The 19,459-nt window shown below is 38.7% G+C and overlaps 1 protein-coding gene across 5 annotated transcripts in view; it reads left to right on the top strand.

Annotated features, from left to right (window-relative positions):
• Nav3 (neuron navigator 3) overlaps positions 1-19,459 on the top strand; it is a 330,800-nt gene that overhangs the window by 96,247 nt on the left and 215,094 nt on the right. For all 5 annotated transcript variants that reach the window (NM_001439506.1, XM_087557238.1, XM_087557237.1 and 2 more), the window contains 2 exon segments: positions 2,047-2,164; positions 2,738-2,790. In NM_001439506.1, the coding sequence (NP_001426435.1) occupies positions 2,047-2,164; positions 2,738-2,790 (171 nt within the window).

The raw sequence follows: 19,459 nt of genomic DNA, 5'->3' as shown, positions 1-19,459 counted from the left end.
AATATTATACTAATATTCCAATATATCTGTGTGCATATATGTATACATTTTAAATACAGTAAAATCATAATAGGAAATATTAATCATCCTTTATGGGGGAGGCTATACTTTATACAATAGATTATCAAGCATATACATGACATATTTACATATATATAACATGTATATATATACATGAAATAATTTTTAGAATTGCTGTTGTTATACAAGAAAGCTGAAATTACAGAATGCAGTTTTAATTTCAAACCTAATATAGTATGTGTCTGCGTGTATATGTATGTCTGTGTGTGTGTGTATGTGTGTATGTGTGTCTGTGTTTCTGTCTTTGTGTGTGTGTGTATGATTGGCTGTTTCTGCATGTGTGTAAAACTGTGCTATAATATGATGAATTGTAGTTTAGACATATTTATTTGGAACATTTTGTATCAAATTGTATAAAAGTATGAAGTGCTACAACTCTTGGGTAAACTTCCCACCTTTGTTTTGTCTCATATACTTTTGATTTGCTAATTACAACATATGCTTTCGTTTTTTTGTTGTTGTTGTTGTTGTTTTTCAGAAATAGCAAGGTCTTATGATCTAGCTCTGTAATTCTAACTACTCCCTAGATTGAGGCATGAGGATCATAATGTCAATGTCTGCATAAGCTACAGTGTAAATGTAAGGCCAACTACATCCAGTTAGGAAGATCTTATCTCAAAACAGGAAGAGAGGTTAAAGAGGTTAAAGGCACAGAACAGGGATTAAGTATTTGTCCTCCCTATGAAAAGCACTAGGTTTACACGCTATCATTGAAAGAATATAATCTATTTCATTTTTAAACTTTTATTTCATGTATGTGTGTATATGTACCATATAGTTGTCTGTTTCCTGAAGTGGCCAGAAGAGGGCATCAGATCACTCAGAGCTGGCGTTTAAGACAGTTGTGAGCTACCATGTTGGTGCTGAGAAGTTAACCTATGTCCTCTGCAAGACTAGTAAATGCTCTTGACCTTGGAGCCGTCTCTCTAGTACCAAAGTATTTTAAGTAGTATATTTGCACTGTGTTAGCCTTTAGTGCTCATGACTCTGAGATAAAATTCAGAGCTCTTTAGTTTATCTGTACTAATTTTAGGCATCCTACATCAGCCACAGTGTCTCCTTAGATTTAACATTTCTAGAACTTCTCTGGTCTCAATTCAATTTTTAATATTATGTCCTATTTCCACCTCTTTAAACCTATCACTATCATTTATGGTTATTAGACTAAAGGGATTTTAAAAATAGCAACATTGTGTGTGTGTGTGTGTGTGTGTGTGTGTGTGTGTGTGTGTGTGTGTGTGTGGTATTTTTGAAATTTCAGCTTTTCTTTATATCGTGACCAGTTGCTAGAGTCACCCTCTTTTGTAAGTCAAATCACCGACCCTGTGGCTTGCAATGTACTTCCCGGTTCTGTATTTCAATTGCTGCATTATAACTCCATTTGCTGCCTCTGTGTTCTAATCCAAACACATTCCAAGAGGCTTAAATGAGAAATGACAGCCCGAACAATATATCTTAGACAGGAAGGCATTTACAATTATTTTATAAAACCACGCCAAAATATTGTCACATAGAGTGTCTCGAATGGCAAATTCAATAGAGCCTCTTTGGAGAAACACATTCTTTTTAAATATAAAGTTCCTCTATAAATCGGTCCAGGTGACTTCCTTTTGTTCAGACAGGATTATTTTTCAAAATAATGGAGGGAAGGGAGAGAAAAGAGAAACCCAAACTCTTTTTCAGTAGCGATCTCCTCCGGAGCCATCTGGGAAGGGAGTTTTGCTTGGTCACAAGTGACTAGTCCATGATTTTGAAAGGAGTGATTCATCCTCCTTTGAAACAAGAGATAAGTGGGGGAAAGGGCCGTTTAAAAATGACTTTACAACTGTTTCCTTTGGAGCTATGACTTCTTTAGCTGGAATGCGATCCAGAACTGTTTCCCTTTGAGTCTCGGCGTTTGCCTTGAGCAGTTTTCTTGTCTCTCTTCCCCCACACCCTTCTCACTCCTCTCCCTGTCTCCAACAGATTTACACCGACTGGGCCAACCACTACCTGGCAAAATCGGGCCACAAGCGGCTGATCAAGGATTTGCAGCAGGACATTGCGGACGGGGTCCTTCTGGCAGATATTATACAGATCATTGGTAAGACCTGTTCTCTCAGATTCGGAGAGACTCTGCTCCTAGCTCTTTGACTACACCGCAGTGGAGGTAGAACAGACACAGGATTGTTCCCAGTGTCCAGGAGTGCTGTGAGTGAGGGTGGCTTTCTCCAATGTAATTAAATGTGTTTATGTGAGACTGAAAAAGGGCATGCTGGTCATACTCTGAAATAGTTGGAACGGTGTCTGTACACATATACCATTGTCAGAAATGAAAGCTTCATTAAACCATATGCCTCCCATGTGTGCATTTTGTTAACCGGAGTAACACATACACTGAGGCTCCTTGAAACTGGATCTTGATCCGGCAGAGACAATTGTGAAAGGTCTCATGTCGGCAGTCAGCAACTTCCTTTTTTTTTGTTTTCTTTGCTTGATTTGTTGGCTGAGAACAACTGTGCTCTCCTCTCTTGTCCATGGCTGAGGAGACTGAAGAGGAAGCAGGGGTATTTCTTCTTAGTGTTTTGTTTATTTTTTAAAGATCTCTGTGTGTTTCACATCAATGCTTAAGCACATTGTCCCTTTCTCTCTCTTTTTATTTTATTTCTTATCGCAGCAAATGAGAAAGTGGAAGATATCAATGGATGTCCGAGAAGTCAATCTCAGATGGTAAGAATTGGATTTATTCTCATTCTCACACACTTAGCACCATTTTCAAAGTTAACTGTGTGTTCACAATGGCTTTAAAGTTTGTGTGCGCCCCTTCCTGCTTGTTTAAGAAGTCATCTGCGTCCAGTATTTCTGAGGGTTCAGTAACATCAGACTCTGAGGAATTCTGACTACTGTACACCATGCCTTTAGGTGTGTTTCCTGACCTTTGACCTATTTCTCTTGTCTTCTGTTTGTTCTGATGTTCTATAGCATGTAATTTTGCACACTGGGCTCTCAGTAAACTTAATTTCAAATTTAAAGCAATAGTTTTATTGAGCAACTATTTTAGGAATAGCACTTACCATGTGCATTTTCCAAATATGAGCAGAGTGTTTTAGGGGTTCTTCACGCAGGTCAATGTGTAAGCACACGAGATTGTGCCTCTGTTGGAAACAGCTCTGTAGGCTTGCTGTAGTCTATATCCTGAACAATGTATGATTCGTAGATAAGATTCATAGTAGCTTCCAGAAAGCCCTCACTCAGTCTGGAAGCTCTTTACCCCAGCAGCGTCTGCCCTTTCTCTTCTAGCAAAGCTTAACATTTACAGACAAAACCATAGGTTGATAAACAGTCGAGAAAACAAAGAAACAAACAAAAAAGCTAGTCACAGAGCCACAACTCAATTTTCTGGTACGAACATAAGACGGACTGCCTATAGTGAGGATTCTAGGAGTTACCCACCTGAGTAATGAACAGCCCAAGCCTCCAGTAAGACTGCTTAGAAGAATTTTCATGAGGTCTTAAGGGATCCTTGTCATAGATTTGGTCAAGTGAAAAACTCATGAATGTCTTAAACCTGCTGACCTGCTTTAATTAAATCTCAGAAAACTGAAATCCAGTGCAATAAAAGGAATTTATTTTTCAAGAGTGATTAATTGGCCTGTGCAAAACATGAGCACTTCAGAAAAACACAGCAACGAAATAACTATTAAAATGTCATGATCTACAGCTGCTGTGAAAAAAGAAATCACCATAAAGATATGGTCTCTACAAAAGACTTCAGTTTTGAGGGCATTTCCTGAACTAATTACTCCCAATGTAAATGGTTCTCTGTGGAAATTAATTGCATCTGCTTTGTAAAATTTTGCTGCTAAATAGGACAAATGTGGATGCTGCTATGCTAGTAGTTCTGGGATGTTGGAAAAACATGTATGGTCTCTGGGCTTTCTTAATTACAAAATGAACCCTAATTGAATGGCGATCACACACACACACACACACACACACACACACACACACACACACACACTCGCACACAGATACACAGATATACATTTCATTATGTATAATATAATTCATTATATAAGATGAATATTATATAATGAAATCTATATTAAAATTAGTATGCACATACAGCACTAGTTTAAGGTAATTGAATATACAATTACATAAATATCATATAAATAAAATTTATTATGAACTCTGTAAGTAATAGATGAACAGATTAGCACCTGCTAAAATATTAGGAGAGCTTTTCCTTGAGACGTTTGTTAGTACCTGAGATACCTGTGTCATAGTTGTGAATCCTAAGGCTTGACTTAGTTCCATCATTCTAACCGTAAGGAAGTGGTACCCAATATAAAGTGTTTTAAGTCTATTGCTTTCCACTTGCTCTGCTACCCTGATGGTATGCTGCTTCCTGGGGATCTGATATGCAGACAAGTTCATAGGTGATGACAGGGAGGCAATCCTCTGATATTTATCTGATGTATCTGGATCTAGAATGTCTACAAATCTGCAGAAGTATCTTAACAGCCGACTCCATTTCTTGTTACTCATTAGCCCTACTGTGCAACCACTGGTATGCTTGCTGTCTCAATACCTCTGCTCCTGACAACAGCAAGTGATGGCATTATGAAAACTGTGACTTTCTCCCTCTGGAAAGCATTAGTTGGGGTCATAATACACTTTGAATAAGGACAACTTGGATTATAGCTTTCTGATTGGTTGAACTTCACTTCATGAAGACTTCATGGCATTAGACTCCTCCCCCTCCCCCCCGCCTTTGTTAATTGAGAAGAAAAGCTGTGAAACAAATGTAATTTCTGACTGGACTATTTTTGTCACTGTTCTTTAGAATTTTTATTGGCACTGTGTGATTAATGGGTACAAAGCTCTGGTGAGAGCAGCGACCAGACAGGAAAAGACAGACAGTTATGGTGACATGACTAGGTGTATGGATCACACACAATCATAGAATGCTGTCTTTGCCCAAGGAAGAACTTCCTTATCATTTTAAGCACTCAGTACTAGAATTTCTGGAGTCAGGAAGCTGCGGTATATTGATCCATTTTTAAGTCGGCTAATTCCACATTTAGCCAATGCCTACTTGGAGCCGTAAGGTGGCTGGTAGCTGGCATTTAATTGAAGTCCATAGGAAGACCAGAGTTGCAATGTAAATATATAAGAGCCAGAGAGTTATATAGGGAAGAACAAAAGGTCCCAGGAGTTGGGGATCTTGGTGTGTTCCAGAAAAAAACCTTGAAGTTTGAGCCTAGCTAGGGATGTTTGAAGGGGAAGGTAGAACCTGATCATGGAAGGGCCATGCAAAAAAAGTTTATTCGAAGTTTTGAACCAGTGAAGTATAAATTGGGTGACTCTTTATGCTTGGCTATGTCAAAATACGGTACAATCATTGGAGAAATCACTGCAGGTGCTGCCTAACACACATAGAGTGTGCTAGACTCCAGCTGGATGTGGACAACGGCCAGGAGTTTTTGGTTATTGGCCAAATAATGTACAAGCTGGCTGTTTCTGTTGAAGAAATGAGGAAGGGAAACTGATACTCTTATATTCCTGAGTTATATTATAGAGTTCCATGCCTGTAGGACCATAAGGCAGGGAGTGTCTTAGAGTCCTACCTTGAGCATCTGAGGAAGTTAGTGATCAGACCCTGCTCATACACAGGTGATGGATGGCAAGGAGGAAATCTTGGCGGAGGTCTGTGTAAATTCAACAGGGAAAAGGTTTATGGTGGAGAATATTAATATTTATGAAGTAGGAGTCGGGGAAGGAAGGGTGGTGAGTGAGTGTGAGCTCTTGGAGACAGCAAATCACAGGTGTGTCTTGTTAACGCTCAGGACAGACTTTACAGTTTAAGCTATGGTGTTTATTTTTTAGCACAAATACTGAGTAAAACGAGTTGTTTATTTTAATGTAGCAGATACTGTCAAATGCTACCTGGTCTGGTTAACATGCTAGGTTGGGGAAAGCGAATTTTTGGTAATCGGGTGGGTGTTTATAATCAGTGTGATATCCACTGAGCCACAACTCATTTGTATGGGTATCTGATCGAAAAGAAAAGCTTGTGGAGGAGCAGCTGGCTGGGGGCGGTTTTCTCAGGGCTGAGACGATAGAAGAGAAGACAGTAGATTAAGGACAGCAGAGATGGCTCTGTGTACGAGCACATGTTGCTCTTGTGCAGGACCCCACTGGCAGCTTGCAATGCTCTACAACTCCAGTTTTTGGGAATTTGACACCCTCTCTGACCCCCACCGGCTCCCCGCACACAGGGCATATGGACATACATGCAGGCAAAGTACTCATGCACACAAAATAAAAATAAATATATCTTTAAGATTGTAGCAGTAGAGAGAAAACAGATCTGTGGTAACAAGGAAATGAGTGACTGTGTGGATTCCTAAAGGAAGTGGCACAGAAAGTTATTATGAAGACCTTGAAGAAGATTGGCCATTAGGGAAAACATATTAAAACAAAAAAAACCCCACTATTTTCCTCTATCTTAGAGTATATGCATATATGAAGTGTGGTATTGAAGTAGCTTAAATCAATATTGAAGGAATCCAAATCAATTTAGTAATGATCAGAATTTTAGATCATGCTAATATCTTTTCTGCTGTTTTCCTATTGCTATATATATATATATATATGTTATGAATTATAAAGTGCCTTATACAATAGAAGTAAAATCATGCATCAGAGGTATATAAAAATATAGCAATGTCATTTTAGATATCATGGTTCAGAGGGCACATATTTAAAAAAATACATCTATGCCCTTTGAAATGTATACCTATACCACTCAGGATTTCAAAGACATGTTTTATCAGTGAATTTCAGGTTATAATCACTTTGAAACACAGAGTTCTGTGGGAACTGACAAAACACTATATTTAAGATGAAATTACTAATGTGGATGACACCTGTCTAGTGATTTCTAGATATGTATTAATTCAGATCCAAAATATATGCTCCGCAAGGCATAACGTTGGTGAGATGACATAAGGAAATAAATTAATAAACTATAAATACCAAGAATGTCCTGAATGCTCAGTAGATTAAAAATAGCAAAAAAAATGCCCAACATTTACTTGAAAGGCAGAAGCACAAGTGTGTGCTTCTCAAACAAGAATGTTAGACACAGACGAAAATTGTTTTGAAAACAAGTTCTCTCTCTTTTTTTTTTTCATCTTAAGATAGACTGTTATATTTCAGGATCCTCAGAGATGCCCAGATGATTTAGGAATTTGATGGCTTGAAATTCTTGTTAGGCAAGAATTAGTTTCTAGGACATAGCTGAGGGTTAAAAATGGGTGTCTCCGAGCTTGTCTGCTCTCGGTGGTGCATTCTTGTATGTGACCTCACTTCCAGCTCAACTGCTGCTTGGCCACAACTTTTAACAGGGTTTCCTATCATATCCCGTATGTTGTTGTGTGATATTTTCTGACAAAGGGCACTTTAGGATGTTTGTTCCTCTTTATTATTTTAAAATATTCTCAGAAGACAGAAAAATAGGACCCAGAGCCCCCTTCTCTGTGATCTCATGGTCCACAATGCTATGGCTTCTAAAAGAAATTCCTTCTGAATACTGAAGACGTTTTAATCCATTTTTAGAGTTAGGCTTGCCTCAGAAGTGACCCATTTTGATTGAGAAAGGATCCTATGTTTTCTGATTCAGTGCCTTTTAAAGTTTTAATGCTTTTTTAAAATTTTATTTTCACATTCTAATTATTCTTCACAGACTGGACTATGCCCCCCTTCCAGTGTGTCCCCCAAACGCTCCCCAACCCAAACCTAGATCCACCCCAGTCTCCAAGAGGATGTCCCTACCCCTCTACCTCACTACCTCTACCCCACCACGCCTCCCCACTCCTTGGGACCTTAAGTCTCTTAAGAGTTAGGTTCATCTTCTCTCACTGAGGCCAGACCTGGCAGTTTTCTGCAGTTTGTGTGTGTGTGTGTGTGTGTGTGTGTGTGTGTGTGTGTGTGTGTGTGTGTGTGTGTTGGGGTGGGTGTTGTAGCTCATATCAGCTGATGTATGGTTCCTGGTTGATATCTCAGTGTCAGGGGTCTCGGGGATCTAGATCAGTAGGGACTGCTGGTCTTTCCAGGGGACCACCTTCCTCCTTAGCTTTAACCAACCTTTCCCTAATTCAAACACAGGGGTCCCTGCCTTCTGTCTATTGGATGAGTGCTAGTACCTATCTGCATCTGACTCTTTCAGCTGCTGGTAGAGCCTCTCAGAGGACAGCCATGCTAGGCTCCTGTCTGTAAGCACACCATAGCATCAGTAACAGTGTCAGGACTCTAGGCCTCCCTTGAGCTGGGTGGCTGATGTTATTCAGAGGGTATTTTAGGTTAAGACAAGAAGAGATATTTGGCAAAATAGAGAAGGGATAAAGTACCAGGATGTTCTTAAATTTTCGTAAAATTTTATCAGGCACACTATAGGAGCCCGTGACTCACTGGAAAGTCCAGCCCACAACTTGGTTCATCCACACGATCCCCCACCATTTTGAAAGTTGACAACTTCAGAGCGGCAAGATGGGATTACTGAAATTGAATGTTTACTGCCCATATTTCTCTGGCTGTCTCACACCTCAATGGGATCGGCACCTACTTATGGTTGTGTGCACTCTTTGAAGAATTGTTTTAAGATGGGAGGAGGCGACTGGGAGGGTGCAGCAAGTGAGATATAGAGTGAATAAGAAATCTTTTTTAAAAAAATTAAGTATAGTAGAACGTTGATTTCTGTATGTTGTGAAGATTTTAAAAATATCACAAGGATTTTTAGCATGTAGCTATATTTCCTGAAAATAAAAATAAAATAAATTGCATGTGTTACTTGCGGGAATAAAACCCTCACAGCTTCAAGTGGTGAGATTTAAGAAGGAACTGCTCACAGAAACCCAGTGTCACGCTAGGTCCATGGTGAAATTTCCACTGACTTACCTTGTAGGTAACTGAATTGCCTTCTGAGGCTGCTGCACTAAATCATTACCAACTTGGTAAATTAAAAGTATGAATATTTGGTCCTAAACCATGAGGCTGTCATGGAAGTAGTTATCACCAGGACAGAATCAAGAAGTCGTTTGATCTGATTTCCTTTTAATGGCCAGATCAGAATTCCATTCTGTGCCATTTCCAGCTTTTGGTGCTGGTTATAATTTCATGGATTGTGGTCTCATCACTGACCTCCTGTTTTGGTCTCTGAACAGACACCAGTGTCTTAACACTAGTACTTAAACAATTTGGAGGCGTTTGAACTTGTAAACTTTCAAAACATGGAAGGCAAGTGGATTTTGCATACTGTACTACCTTTATCTAGTATATTCACCGGACATCTTCCGAACAACACTTGTGCGTGACACTGGGTTTTTACAGTGTGTCAACAGTGTAGACAGTTTTAGCCAAGAGAAGACATGGCTCGGTGACAACGTCTGGAGTACATTTGCCAGAATAGTGTGAGAGAAAGAACAACTTCACTGCGGGCTCTAAGTTTGCATTGAATTCTAGCTGTATAATTTATTAATTCTTCACACACAAATGCAAGGCAGTTTTGCTAGCTTCTAGCAAATGGAGGTAATAACGTCAATTTTATCAAATTTTGTAGGGACGAGAGGAGGGGTTTATATTTAGAAAACATAACTAGGTTCTTAAGATTGTTCATCAACAAAAAATAATTGTTCATCCACTAACTCTGACAAGGCAGGGTTGGAGGAAATTGAGAAGTAACATCTAGACCACTCTGCTTGCTTCCATTCTTAGCATGCAATGGAGAAGATGTAGATTGTCTGTTTTTCATGGAACATGTTGTGAAACTGGAGTTTGTTGACTACGGTTAAACAACAAAATCATTGTTAAAAGAAGTCAATTGCAGAAAGCCTGTGTAAAGTTGATTTGTGAAGGTTCTCTTACCATTCATCAGGTAGACTATGTAAAATAGGTACTTCACTCCCTTTAACTAAAAGGCACTGTTAGACCGAGCTTTATAGCCAGCTTTGACACTTGTTTGGTCATACAGGGTACTCCTCTTTAACCCACATTTGTCATTGTGTCCTGTCTCCTGCCTCCACATCGCTCTGGATTTCAAGATTCTTGACCCCCTGAGCCACCCTTGTGCAATCTCTCCTCCTCACTGCATTCTTCAGATAGATTCAGTGTCTCTTAACCTCCTTAGGAATTTCACACTGGTGGATACTTAGGAGCTATGAGGAAAGACATGGGCGAGGCTCCGTTTTCTGTATCCCTGGCTATTCTGAACTTGGATGCCTCAGGTTTGGATTTTCCTGTGACAAGCTGACATTCAGCCTTATCCACAGGTTCTTCTCATACCGCGGGCCTTCAGTTGACTCATCTTCTGTGGCCTGACTCGGGAAGAGCAGGCTTCCTTTTAAGCAGCAAAATGGGGATGTGTAAACTACAGGATATCCTTGTAAATAAGTCAGTTCTCAGTTCAGTACTTTTGTTCATTATAATTTGACATAAAAATTCCCTCTCGGAGAAAGATCCCTTTGTAGGTTTCAGACATTATTGTCCTTTGAGATTCTGACTGAAAATCAACTCTTCTGCCTTCGTTTTTAAGTGTCTATGCCTCTCATAGCACAAACAAGCGCTATCTTATATTGGAATTTATTTCCCACTTATAAAAATACGGTTTCTTACAAGTCCTGGATCAGGAAGGGAGAAGGGAACACATTGGAGGTTGGTGGGAGATAGAAGCTGTAATAATCCTAAAGCATACCACACATTTCTGAAATTGTCCATGAACAGACAAGAGACAAAGTTTAAGTGTCTCTATAAATTGTGCTTGAGGGCTCTTATCCATAGTCTGGTGTCTAAATGAGATCGGGTAGGGTACCTCTTTGGTGGAGTTGTGCTGGCAGCAGAAAAGTCCCATTAAGGTAAAGTTCTGATGAAGAATAGAAATCTCTCACCTGATTGGAAACCTAATAGCTCACCCAGCTGGGCTGGATCAGCCAGGTCTACTGTAAGCCAAGCTAAAGATGTAGGTAAGGTAATTAGTTCTTCAAGAAGAGCATGCACCTTACCTCCCAGAATTCCTCCTTACTAGCATAGTGGTGTTTGGGGTCATAGCCAGTAGGCTTCAGAAGTTGGTCTGCTTCTCTGAAGTACTCAGGAGAAACACCTCAGTTTTCATTTTATTCTTTCTGTGTCTTTTGTAAGAAAGATTTTTCATAATAACTGGAGCTTTCTCGCTGCTTCTCTAAAGATCCTCCCAACATATGGCTCATTGTTTGCCTGACATATAGCTGCTTCCCTGACATGTACAATCTCTAAGGGATGATTTTCCCTTCTTTCCCCTATTCACCTCCCCTGGGCATCTTCTAACAGTTATGGTTTGCCTGCCCTGTTGTGCTTTCTCTTTTGAACTAAATAAATGCAATTACAAAAGTAATAAATGAAAATGGCCATCATATAACTTTTAACTAAAGCAGAGCAATGACTATATTTTACTTTATTTCTTCAGACAAGTTTATGTTTGATTAGAGCATTTGAACAAAATCTAATTACTTAAAGCCATTAGTGTAGACTTTTGATCAAAACGAGCCTTCTCGTTTCTATTTTCTTAGCCATGATTATTTATTACTTAGTTAAGCGATTTGACTGTTGAACTAATTTATATGGTTATGAGTTCACTGTGGGAAACAGAAGCATAAGGGATGCCAGGCATGGTAGTATATGTCTGTAATCCCAGCATTTGGTTAGCTGAGGCAGGAGGATCAGGAGTTCAAGGCCAGTCTGAGATACATGGCACGATCCTAAATCAGGTAATGTTAATAATAATACATTTAAATCCCAGCAAATAATTTAATGCCCCTTCAGAGTGGGCTAAGGTAGGACTGTCTGGAGTTCTTCACATCAGTAGGCATCTAGTCCTTCACACATACTCTACCCAGGATGTTCATCTTGTGGGTAAATGAGCCTTCGTCCATGTCATTCCTGCAATGTGGACTAAGATTCTTTGTCTCTTTCTGTTTCAGTTATATTGAATCAAAGGGCAGAGTCACCCTGTTAGTGACAGGTGAAATCTCTGTGTGTCACTGTATAGAGTGAGGTGCTGTTCGGTTCTCTTTAACAACCCCTGAGCAGTTTTCCTTGTGGGAGCTCTGCTCGACAGGCCTTCTTCCTCTCTCTGCTGCTAGTCTAGCTTTATCAAAATCTGAATTATCACTCAACCCTAAATGACATGCTGTGAAGGTGTCTGCAGATCTATAGTGAAAATGGATGACTCTATTCTCTCCAGTACCGTGCAACACTGTTTATATATCTCTCGCGGAATTTATCATACAGTGTCATGTATTATAGTGATGTATGACTCTTTACAGTCTCAGCAGCTATTCTATAAGTTCACAAAGCCAAAGACCTTGTAATTCATTTTTATATCCCTTCACCATCCCACAGAGCCCTTTGCTTATAATAAACAGTCAATAGTTGTTGGATGAATTAATAACATAGTGTTAATCCCTGTGCCATGAATAAGATTTAAATGTGGTTTCCAAGGCTAATATTAATCATATTCGGTCATAGGGTGCAAGGGTAGTTTTCATTAAATATCCTTAAGCAAGTATGAAAAAAAACAGTAATTACACAAGCTCTGACTCTGTTAATGTTGAGAAAGACTCCTCTAGGTACATTACGTAGAACAGGTTACACCAGTATTTCTGTAAAATGGGTCAGTAATCATGTAGCCTGGTAAATGACTTCAGTATAAAGATGTTTACATTTGGAATCAATTATTCAACACTGACATAAAATAGATACAATTGTTTATAATGTAACCATGTATTCATAGCTAGAATACATTAACCCTCAGTTAAACTATCAAAAATATAAATATATTCTTGACTGCTTTGAATGCTTTGTAATTTTAAAAGATAGAAGCCCCATTTCCTCCTTGTTTGAAAGCCAGTTTGATTTGGCAGACACACATTTCCATAACAAGGTTGTAAAGAGCAATATATATAACTATGAGCTATGGACTATGAACTGGTTGTTGTTTTTCAAACTGGGTATCTATTAATTATTGGAGTATATGAAATTTTCAGAAATTAATCAGTTCCCTTTAAAATATTTCAGGACAGTATCTCTTTCTTAAGTACAATAATAAGTACTTAATGAATGAATAAATGACCCAGGTTTTTATAATATGAACCCAAAGGGCAGTGCTCCAGTATGATATAAAATTATATAAGTAGTAACTACAAACATTTTAAACTGTGAAATATCAGACTAGAGATATGGATCAGTAGATAATAGAGGTTGATGTTCTTATGCAGGATCTGAGTTCACTTTCCGGTGTCTACACTGTGCCTCACAATCATCTATAAATCCAGCTTCAGATGATCTAATGTTCTCTTCTAGTTTCTGCAGAAACCCCCACCTGCACATACAAAGACACAGACACATACACATAAATATTTTTTTTACCTCATACTGAAAGTTATTAGCTTAGGCATTTGTTACCTCATTAAATAATTGAATAGACTCAAAAGGCTTCAAGACACAAATTACCTGTATGTTTTGATACTTCTGAAAATATCTATTGAGCATAAAACTTGGGAACTTTGCATTTTATTTTCATTATCCTCTTAGCATTTTCATAGTTGTTTAGCCATGATGACATTTAGCACATAAAAGAGGGAAAGTGGGCAAATGCCACACCACTAAAAGGTAAATCACTAAGAGAAGAAAGGACTTAAACTTTGCGAACACAATAGTAGGAAACTAGAAGTCTTTGAAGTGATTATCAGTTGAAACATGGATGGCTAAAGCATCAGATGAGGGATGTAGTCATGGAACTCAGGATGCACATATTTGTAATACTACCACAAAGAATATGCATGAGTTACATAATACTATAGTTCACATAAGCAAGAGGTGGTAACTTCCTATAGGCTGTATGTGATGTTTCCACGAACAAATAAATGTAAATTGAAGTTACTGGAAGGGACTTCCATTGAGGAGAGCAGATTCCAGTATTTAAGATCACCCAATTGTTTGCAAAAAAAGTAATAATAATAAAACTAAAGATTAAACTGGGTCAACCTTGCTAGAGCCTAAGTAGAAGAGCTCTGACTTTCTGGTTTCTGCCTGTGCCAAGAGCTGAAAGCCAGTCACAGAGAGCACCTACATATCTGAGAGCAGAGGTAAGACCAACTTTTTTGCTCAAAGCAACCTGCCTGATGACACCAGGACACACAAAGGCAGAAGTCCTCTGGAATAGGACACTTCCAGTTTCTGGCTGTGCCCAGAACTGAACTGAACTGATCCAACAGCTCCCTGTATCCAAATCCTGTGGGGGAAGAGAGCTCAACTCCCAGAAGTGTGGACAATCCTGAAACCTCAGGACAGACAGCCACTTCTGCCCACTTCTGCCCACATTCCTGGCCCAAGAGGAAACTGCATAGTGCCTCTGGATACAGAAAGATAGGAGCAGTCAGTGGCAGGAATTGGCTGTTTTCTGGCTACAGCCGGAACTGAATTGAACAGGTCACAGCTCCCTGCACTCAAATCCTGTGGCGGGGGAGAGAGCTGGACCCTCAGAAATACAGACACTCCTGAGAACCCAGAGTCAACAAAAACTTTCTGCCCACATTCTTGAACCAAGAGGAAATCGTCTAGTGCCCTCTGTGCCCCCTGGGCAGAGGGACCTAGGAACAGTCAGGACCAAGACCCTTCTAGTTTCTGCCTGCACTGAGAGCTGAAAGTCAGTTACCAGGAGTGCCTACACACCTGAGAGCAGAGCTCTCTGTTCCCAGATCTGGCTGAAAGAAAACAGGTCTACAGGAGTGCTGACACACAGGCCTACAGGAGGGCTAAGCTACTTTCAGAGTCAGCAAGACCAGCCAACACCAGAGACAACCTGATGGCGAGAGTAAGCGCAGGAATCTAAGCAAGAGAAAACAAGATACTTGGCATCATTAGAGCCCAGTTCTTCCACCAAAGCAAATACTGGAAACCAAACACACTGGAAAAGCAAGATTGGGATTTAAAATCACATTTTATGATGATGATGATGGAGGACTTTAAGGAATACATAAATATTGGACAACACAAATAAACAAATAGAAGCCCTTAAAGAGGAAACACAAACATCCCTTAAAGAATCCCTTAAAGAATTCCAGAAAAATGCAACCAAACAGGTGAAAGAAATGGAAAAAGCCATCCAGGACTTAAAAATGGAAATAGAAACAATAGAGAAAGCACAAAGGGAGACAAACCTGGAGATAGAAAACCTAGGGAAGAGAGCAGGAGTCATAGATGCAAGCATCACAAATATAATGCAAGAGATAGGAGAGAGAATCTTAGGATTAGAAGATAGCATAGAAAACATCGAAACAACCATCAAAGGTAACATAAAATGCAAAATGCTCCGAGCTCAAAACGTCCAGGAAATCCAGAACATAATGAGAAGATCAAAGCTAAGAATAATAGGTATAGAAGAAGTGAAGACTTCCAAATTAAAGGGCCAGTAAATATCTTCAACAAAATTATAGAAGAAAACTTCCCTAACCTAAGAGAGAGAGAGAGAGAGAGAGAGAGAGAGAGAGAGAGAGAGACCCACAAATATATAAGAAGCCTACATAACTCCAAATAGATTGGACCAGAAAAGAAATTTCTCCTGTCACATAATAATCAAAACACCAAATACACAAAACAAAGAATTTTAAAAGCAGTAAGGGAAAAAGGTAACATATAAAGACAGACCTATCAGAATTATACCAGACTTCTGACCAGAGACTATGAAAGCCAGATCTTGAGCAGATGTCATACAGATCCGAAGAGAACACAAATTTCAGTTCAGACTATTATACCCAGCAAAACTCTCAATTAACATAGATGGAGAAACCAAGGTATTCCGTGTCAAAACCAAGTTTACACAGTATTTTTCTACAAATCCAGCCCTACAAAGGATAATAGGTGGGAACTCCAGAACAAGGAGGGAAACTATACCCCAGAAAAAGAAAGAAAGTAATCTCCTTGCAAGGACACCAAAAGAAGAGAGACACATAAAGTTAATTCTACCTTTAACAATGAAAATAACAGGAAGCAACAATCACTATTTCTTAATATCTATTAACATCAATGGATTCAATTCCCCAATAAAAAGGCATAAACTAATAGACTGGATATGTAAAGAGGACACAGCATTTTGCTGCATACAGGAAACACACCTCAGAGACAAAGACAGTCACTACCTCAGAATAAAAGGCTGGAAAACAACTTTCAAAGCAAATGGTCGGAAGAAACAAGCTGGAGTTGCCATTCTAATATTGAATAAAATTGACTTTCAAGCAAAAATTATCAAAAAAGATAAGGAAGAACACTTCATATTCATGAAAGGAAAAGTCCACCAAGATGAATTCTCAATCCTAAATATCTCTGCTTCAAATACAAGGGCACCTACATTCATAAAAGAAACCTTACTAAAGCTCAAAACACACATTGCACCTCACACAATAATAGTAGGAGATTTGAACACCCCACTCTCATCAATGGACAGATTGTGGAAACAGAAATCAAACAGAGACATAGAGGAACTAAGAGAAGTTATGAACCAAAGAACATGGCAGATATTTATAAAACATTTCATCCTAAAACAAAAGAATACCTCACATTACCATCTCCAAACTTGACCATATATTCATTTAGAAAACAGGCCTCAACAGATACAAGAAGAATGGAACAGTCCAATGCATCCTATCAGATGACCATGGATAAGGCTGGTCTTCAATAACAACAAAAATGACAGAAAGCCCATGTATGCATGGAAGTTGAACAATGCTCTCTCCTCAACTTGGTCAAGCAAGGAATAAAGAAAGAAAGACTTTTAAGAATCTAAGGAAAATGAAGGCACAACATGCACAAACTTATGGAAAACAATGAAAGCAGTGCTAAGAGAAAAAAAAATCATAGCTCTGAGTGCCGGCAAAAAGAAACAGGAGAGAGCATATGTCAGCAGCTTGACAGCACACCTAAAATCTCTAGAAGAAAAGTAAGCACATACACGCAAGAAAAGTAGAAGGCAGGAAATAATCAAATTCAGGACTGAAATCGACCAAGTAGAAACAAAAAAGACTATACAAAGAATCAACAAAACCATAAGCTGGTTCTTTGAGAAAATCAACAAGATAGATAAACCCTTAGCCAGACTAGCCAGAGGGCACAGAGAAAGTATCCAAATTAAGAAAATCAGAAATGAAAAGGGAGATATAACAACAGAATCTGAGTAAATTAAAAAAATCATCAGATCCTAATACAGAAGCCTATATTCAACAAAACTGGAAAATCTGGAGGAAGTTGACAGTTTTCTAGACAAATACCAGGTACCAAAGTTAAATCAGGATCAGATAAACCATCTAAACAACTCCTTAACAACTAAAATAATTGAAGCAGTTATTAAAAGTCTCCCAACCAAAAAGAGCCCAGGACCAGATGGGTTTAGTGCAGAATTCTATCAGACATTCATAGAAGACCTCATACCAATACTGTCAAACTATTCTACAAGATAGAAACAGACAGAGCACTACCCAATTCTTTCTATGAAGCCACAATTACTCTTATACCCAAACCACACAAAAACCCAATAAAGGAAGAGAACTTCAGACCAATTTCCCTTATGAATATCAATGCAAAAATACTCAATAAAATTCTTGCAAATCAAATCCAAGAACACATCAAAACGATCGTCCATCATGATTAAGTAGGCTTCATCCCAGAGATGCAGGGATGGTTAAATATACAGAAATCCATCAATGTAATCCACTATATAAACAAACTCAAAGAAAAAAACCACATGATCATTTCATTAGATGCTGAGAAAGCATTTGACAAAATTCAACATCTCTTCATGATAAAAGTCCAGGAAAGATCAGAAATTCAAGGCCCATACCTAAACATAGCAAAAGCAATATACAGCAAACCTGTAGCGAGCATTAAACTAAATGGAGAGAAACTTGAAGCAATTCCACTAAAATCAGGGACTAGACAAGGCTGTCCACTCTATCCCTCTTATTCAATATAGTACTCAAAGTCCTAGCCAGAGCAGTCAGACAACAAAAGGAAATCAAAGGGATACAAATTGGAAAAGAAGAAGTCAAAATATCACTATTTGCAGATAATATAGTATACATAAGTGACCCCAAAAGTTCCACCAGAGAACTACTAAACCTGATAAGCAACTTCAACAAAGTGACTGGGTATAAAACTAACCCAAACAAATCAGTAGCCTTCCTCTACTCAAAGGATAAACAAGCTGAGAAATAAATTAGGGAAATGACACCCTTCATAACAGTCCCAAATAATATAAAATGCTTCGGTGTGACTCTAACCAAGCAAGTGAAAGATCTATATGATAAGAACTTCAAGTCTCTGAAGAAAGAAACTGAAGATCTCAGAAGATGGAAAGAACTCCCATGCTCATGAATTGGCAGGATTAATATAGTAAAAATGGCCATTTTGCAAAAAGCAATCTACAGATTAAATGCAATCCCCATCAAAATTCTTACTCAATTCTTTATAGAGATAGAAAGAGTAATTTGCAAATTCATTTGGAATAACAAAATATCCAGGATAGCGAAAACTATATTCAACAACAAAAGAACTTCTGTGGGAATTGCCGTCCCTGACTTTAAGCAGTATTACAGAGAAATAGTGATAAAATCCACATGGTATTTGTACAGAGACAGACAGATAGATCAGTGGAACAGAATTGAAGACCCAGAAATGAACCCACACACTTATGGTCACTTGACATTTGTCAAAGGAGCTAAAACCATCCAATGGAAAAAAGATAGCATTATCAGCAAATGGTGCTGGTTCAACTGGAGGTCAGCATGTAGAAGAATGCAAATTGACCCATTCTTATCACCCTCTACAAAGCTTAAGTCCAAGTGGATCAAGGACCTCCACATTAAATCAGGTACACTCAAACTAATAGAAGAAAAAGTGGGGAAGATTCTTGATCATGTGGGCACTGGGAAAATTTTCCTGAACAGAACACCAATGGCTTATTGCTGTAAGATCAAGAATTGACAAATAGGACCTCATAAAACTGCAAAGCTTGTGTAAGGCAAAGGGTACTGTCATTAGGACAAAATGGCAACCAACTGATTGGGAAATGATCTTTACCAATCCTACATCTGATGAGGGCTAATATCCAAAATATACAAAGAACTCAAGAAGTTAGACTCCAGAGAGCCAAATAACCCTATTAAAAATGGGGTACAGAGCTAAACAAAGAATTCTTAGCTGAGGAATATTGAATGGCTGAGAAGCACCTAAGGAATGTTCAACATCCTTAATCATCAGGGAAATGCAAATCAAAACAACCCTGAGATTCCACTTCACACCAGTCAGAATG

The sequence above is a fragment of the Rattus norvegicus genome, chromosome 7 (genome assembly GCF_021556685.1).
Source record: "Rattus norvegicus strain SHRSP/BbbUtx chromosome 7, alternate assembly SHRSP_T2T, whole genome shotgun sequence".
In the NCBI taxonomy this organism is placed as follows: domain Eukaryota; kingdom Metazoa; phylum Chordata; class Mammalia; order Rodentia; family Muridae; genus Rattus; species Rattus norvegicus.
Note: the sequence above shows the minus strand (reverse complement) of the source record. Positions and strands in the feature narration are given on the sequence as shown.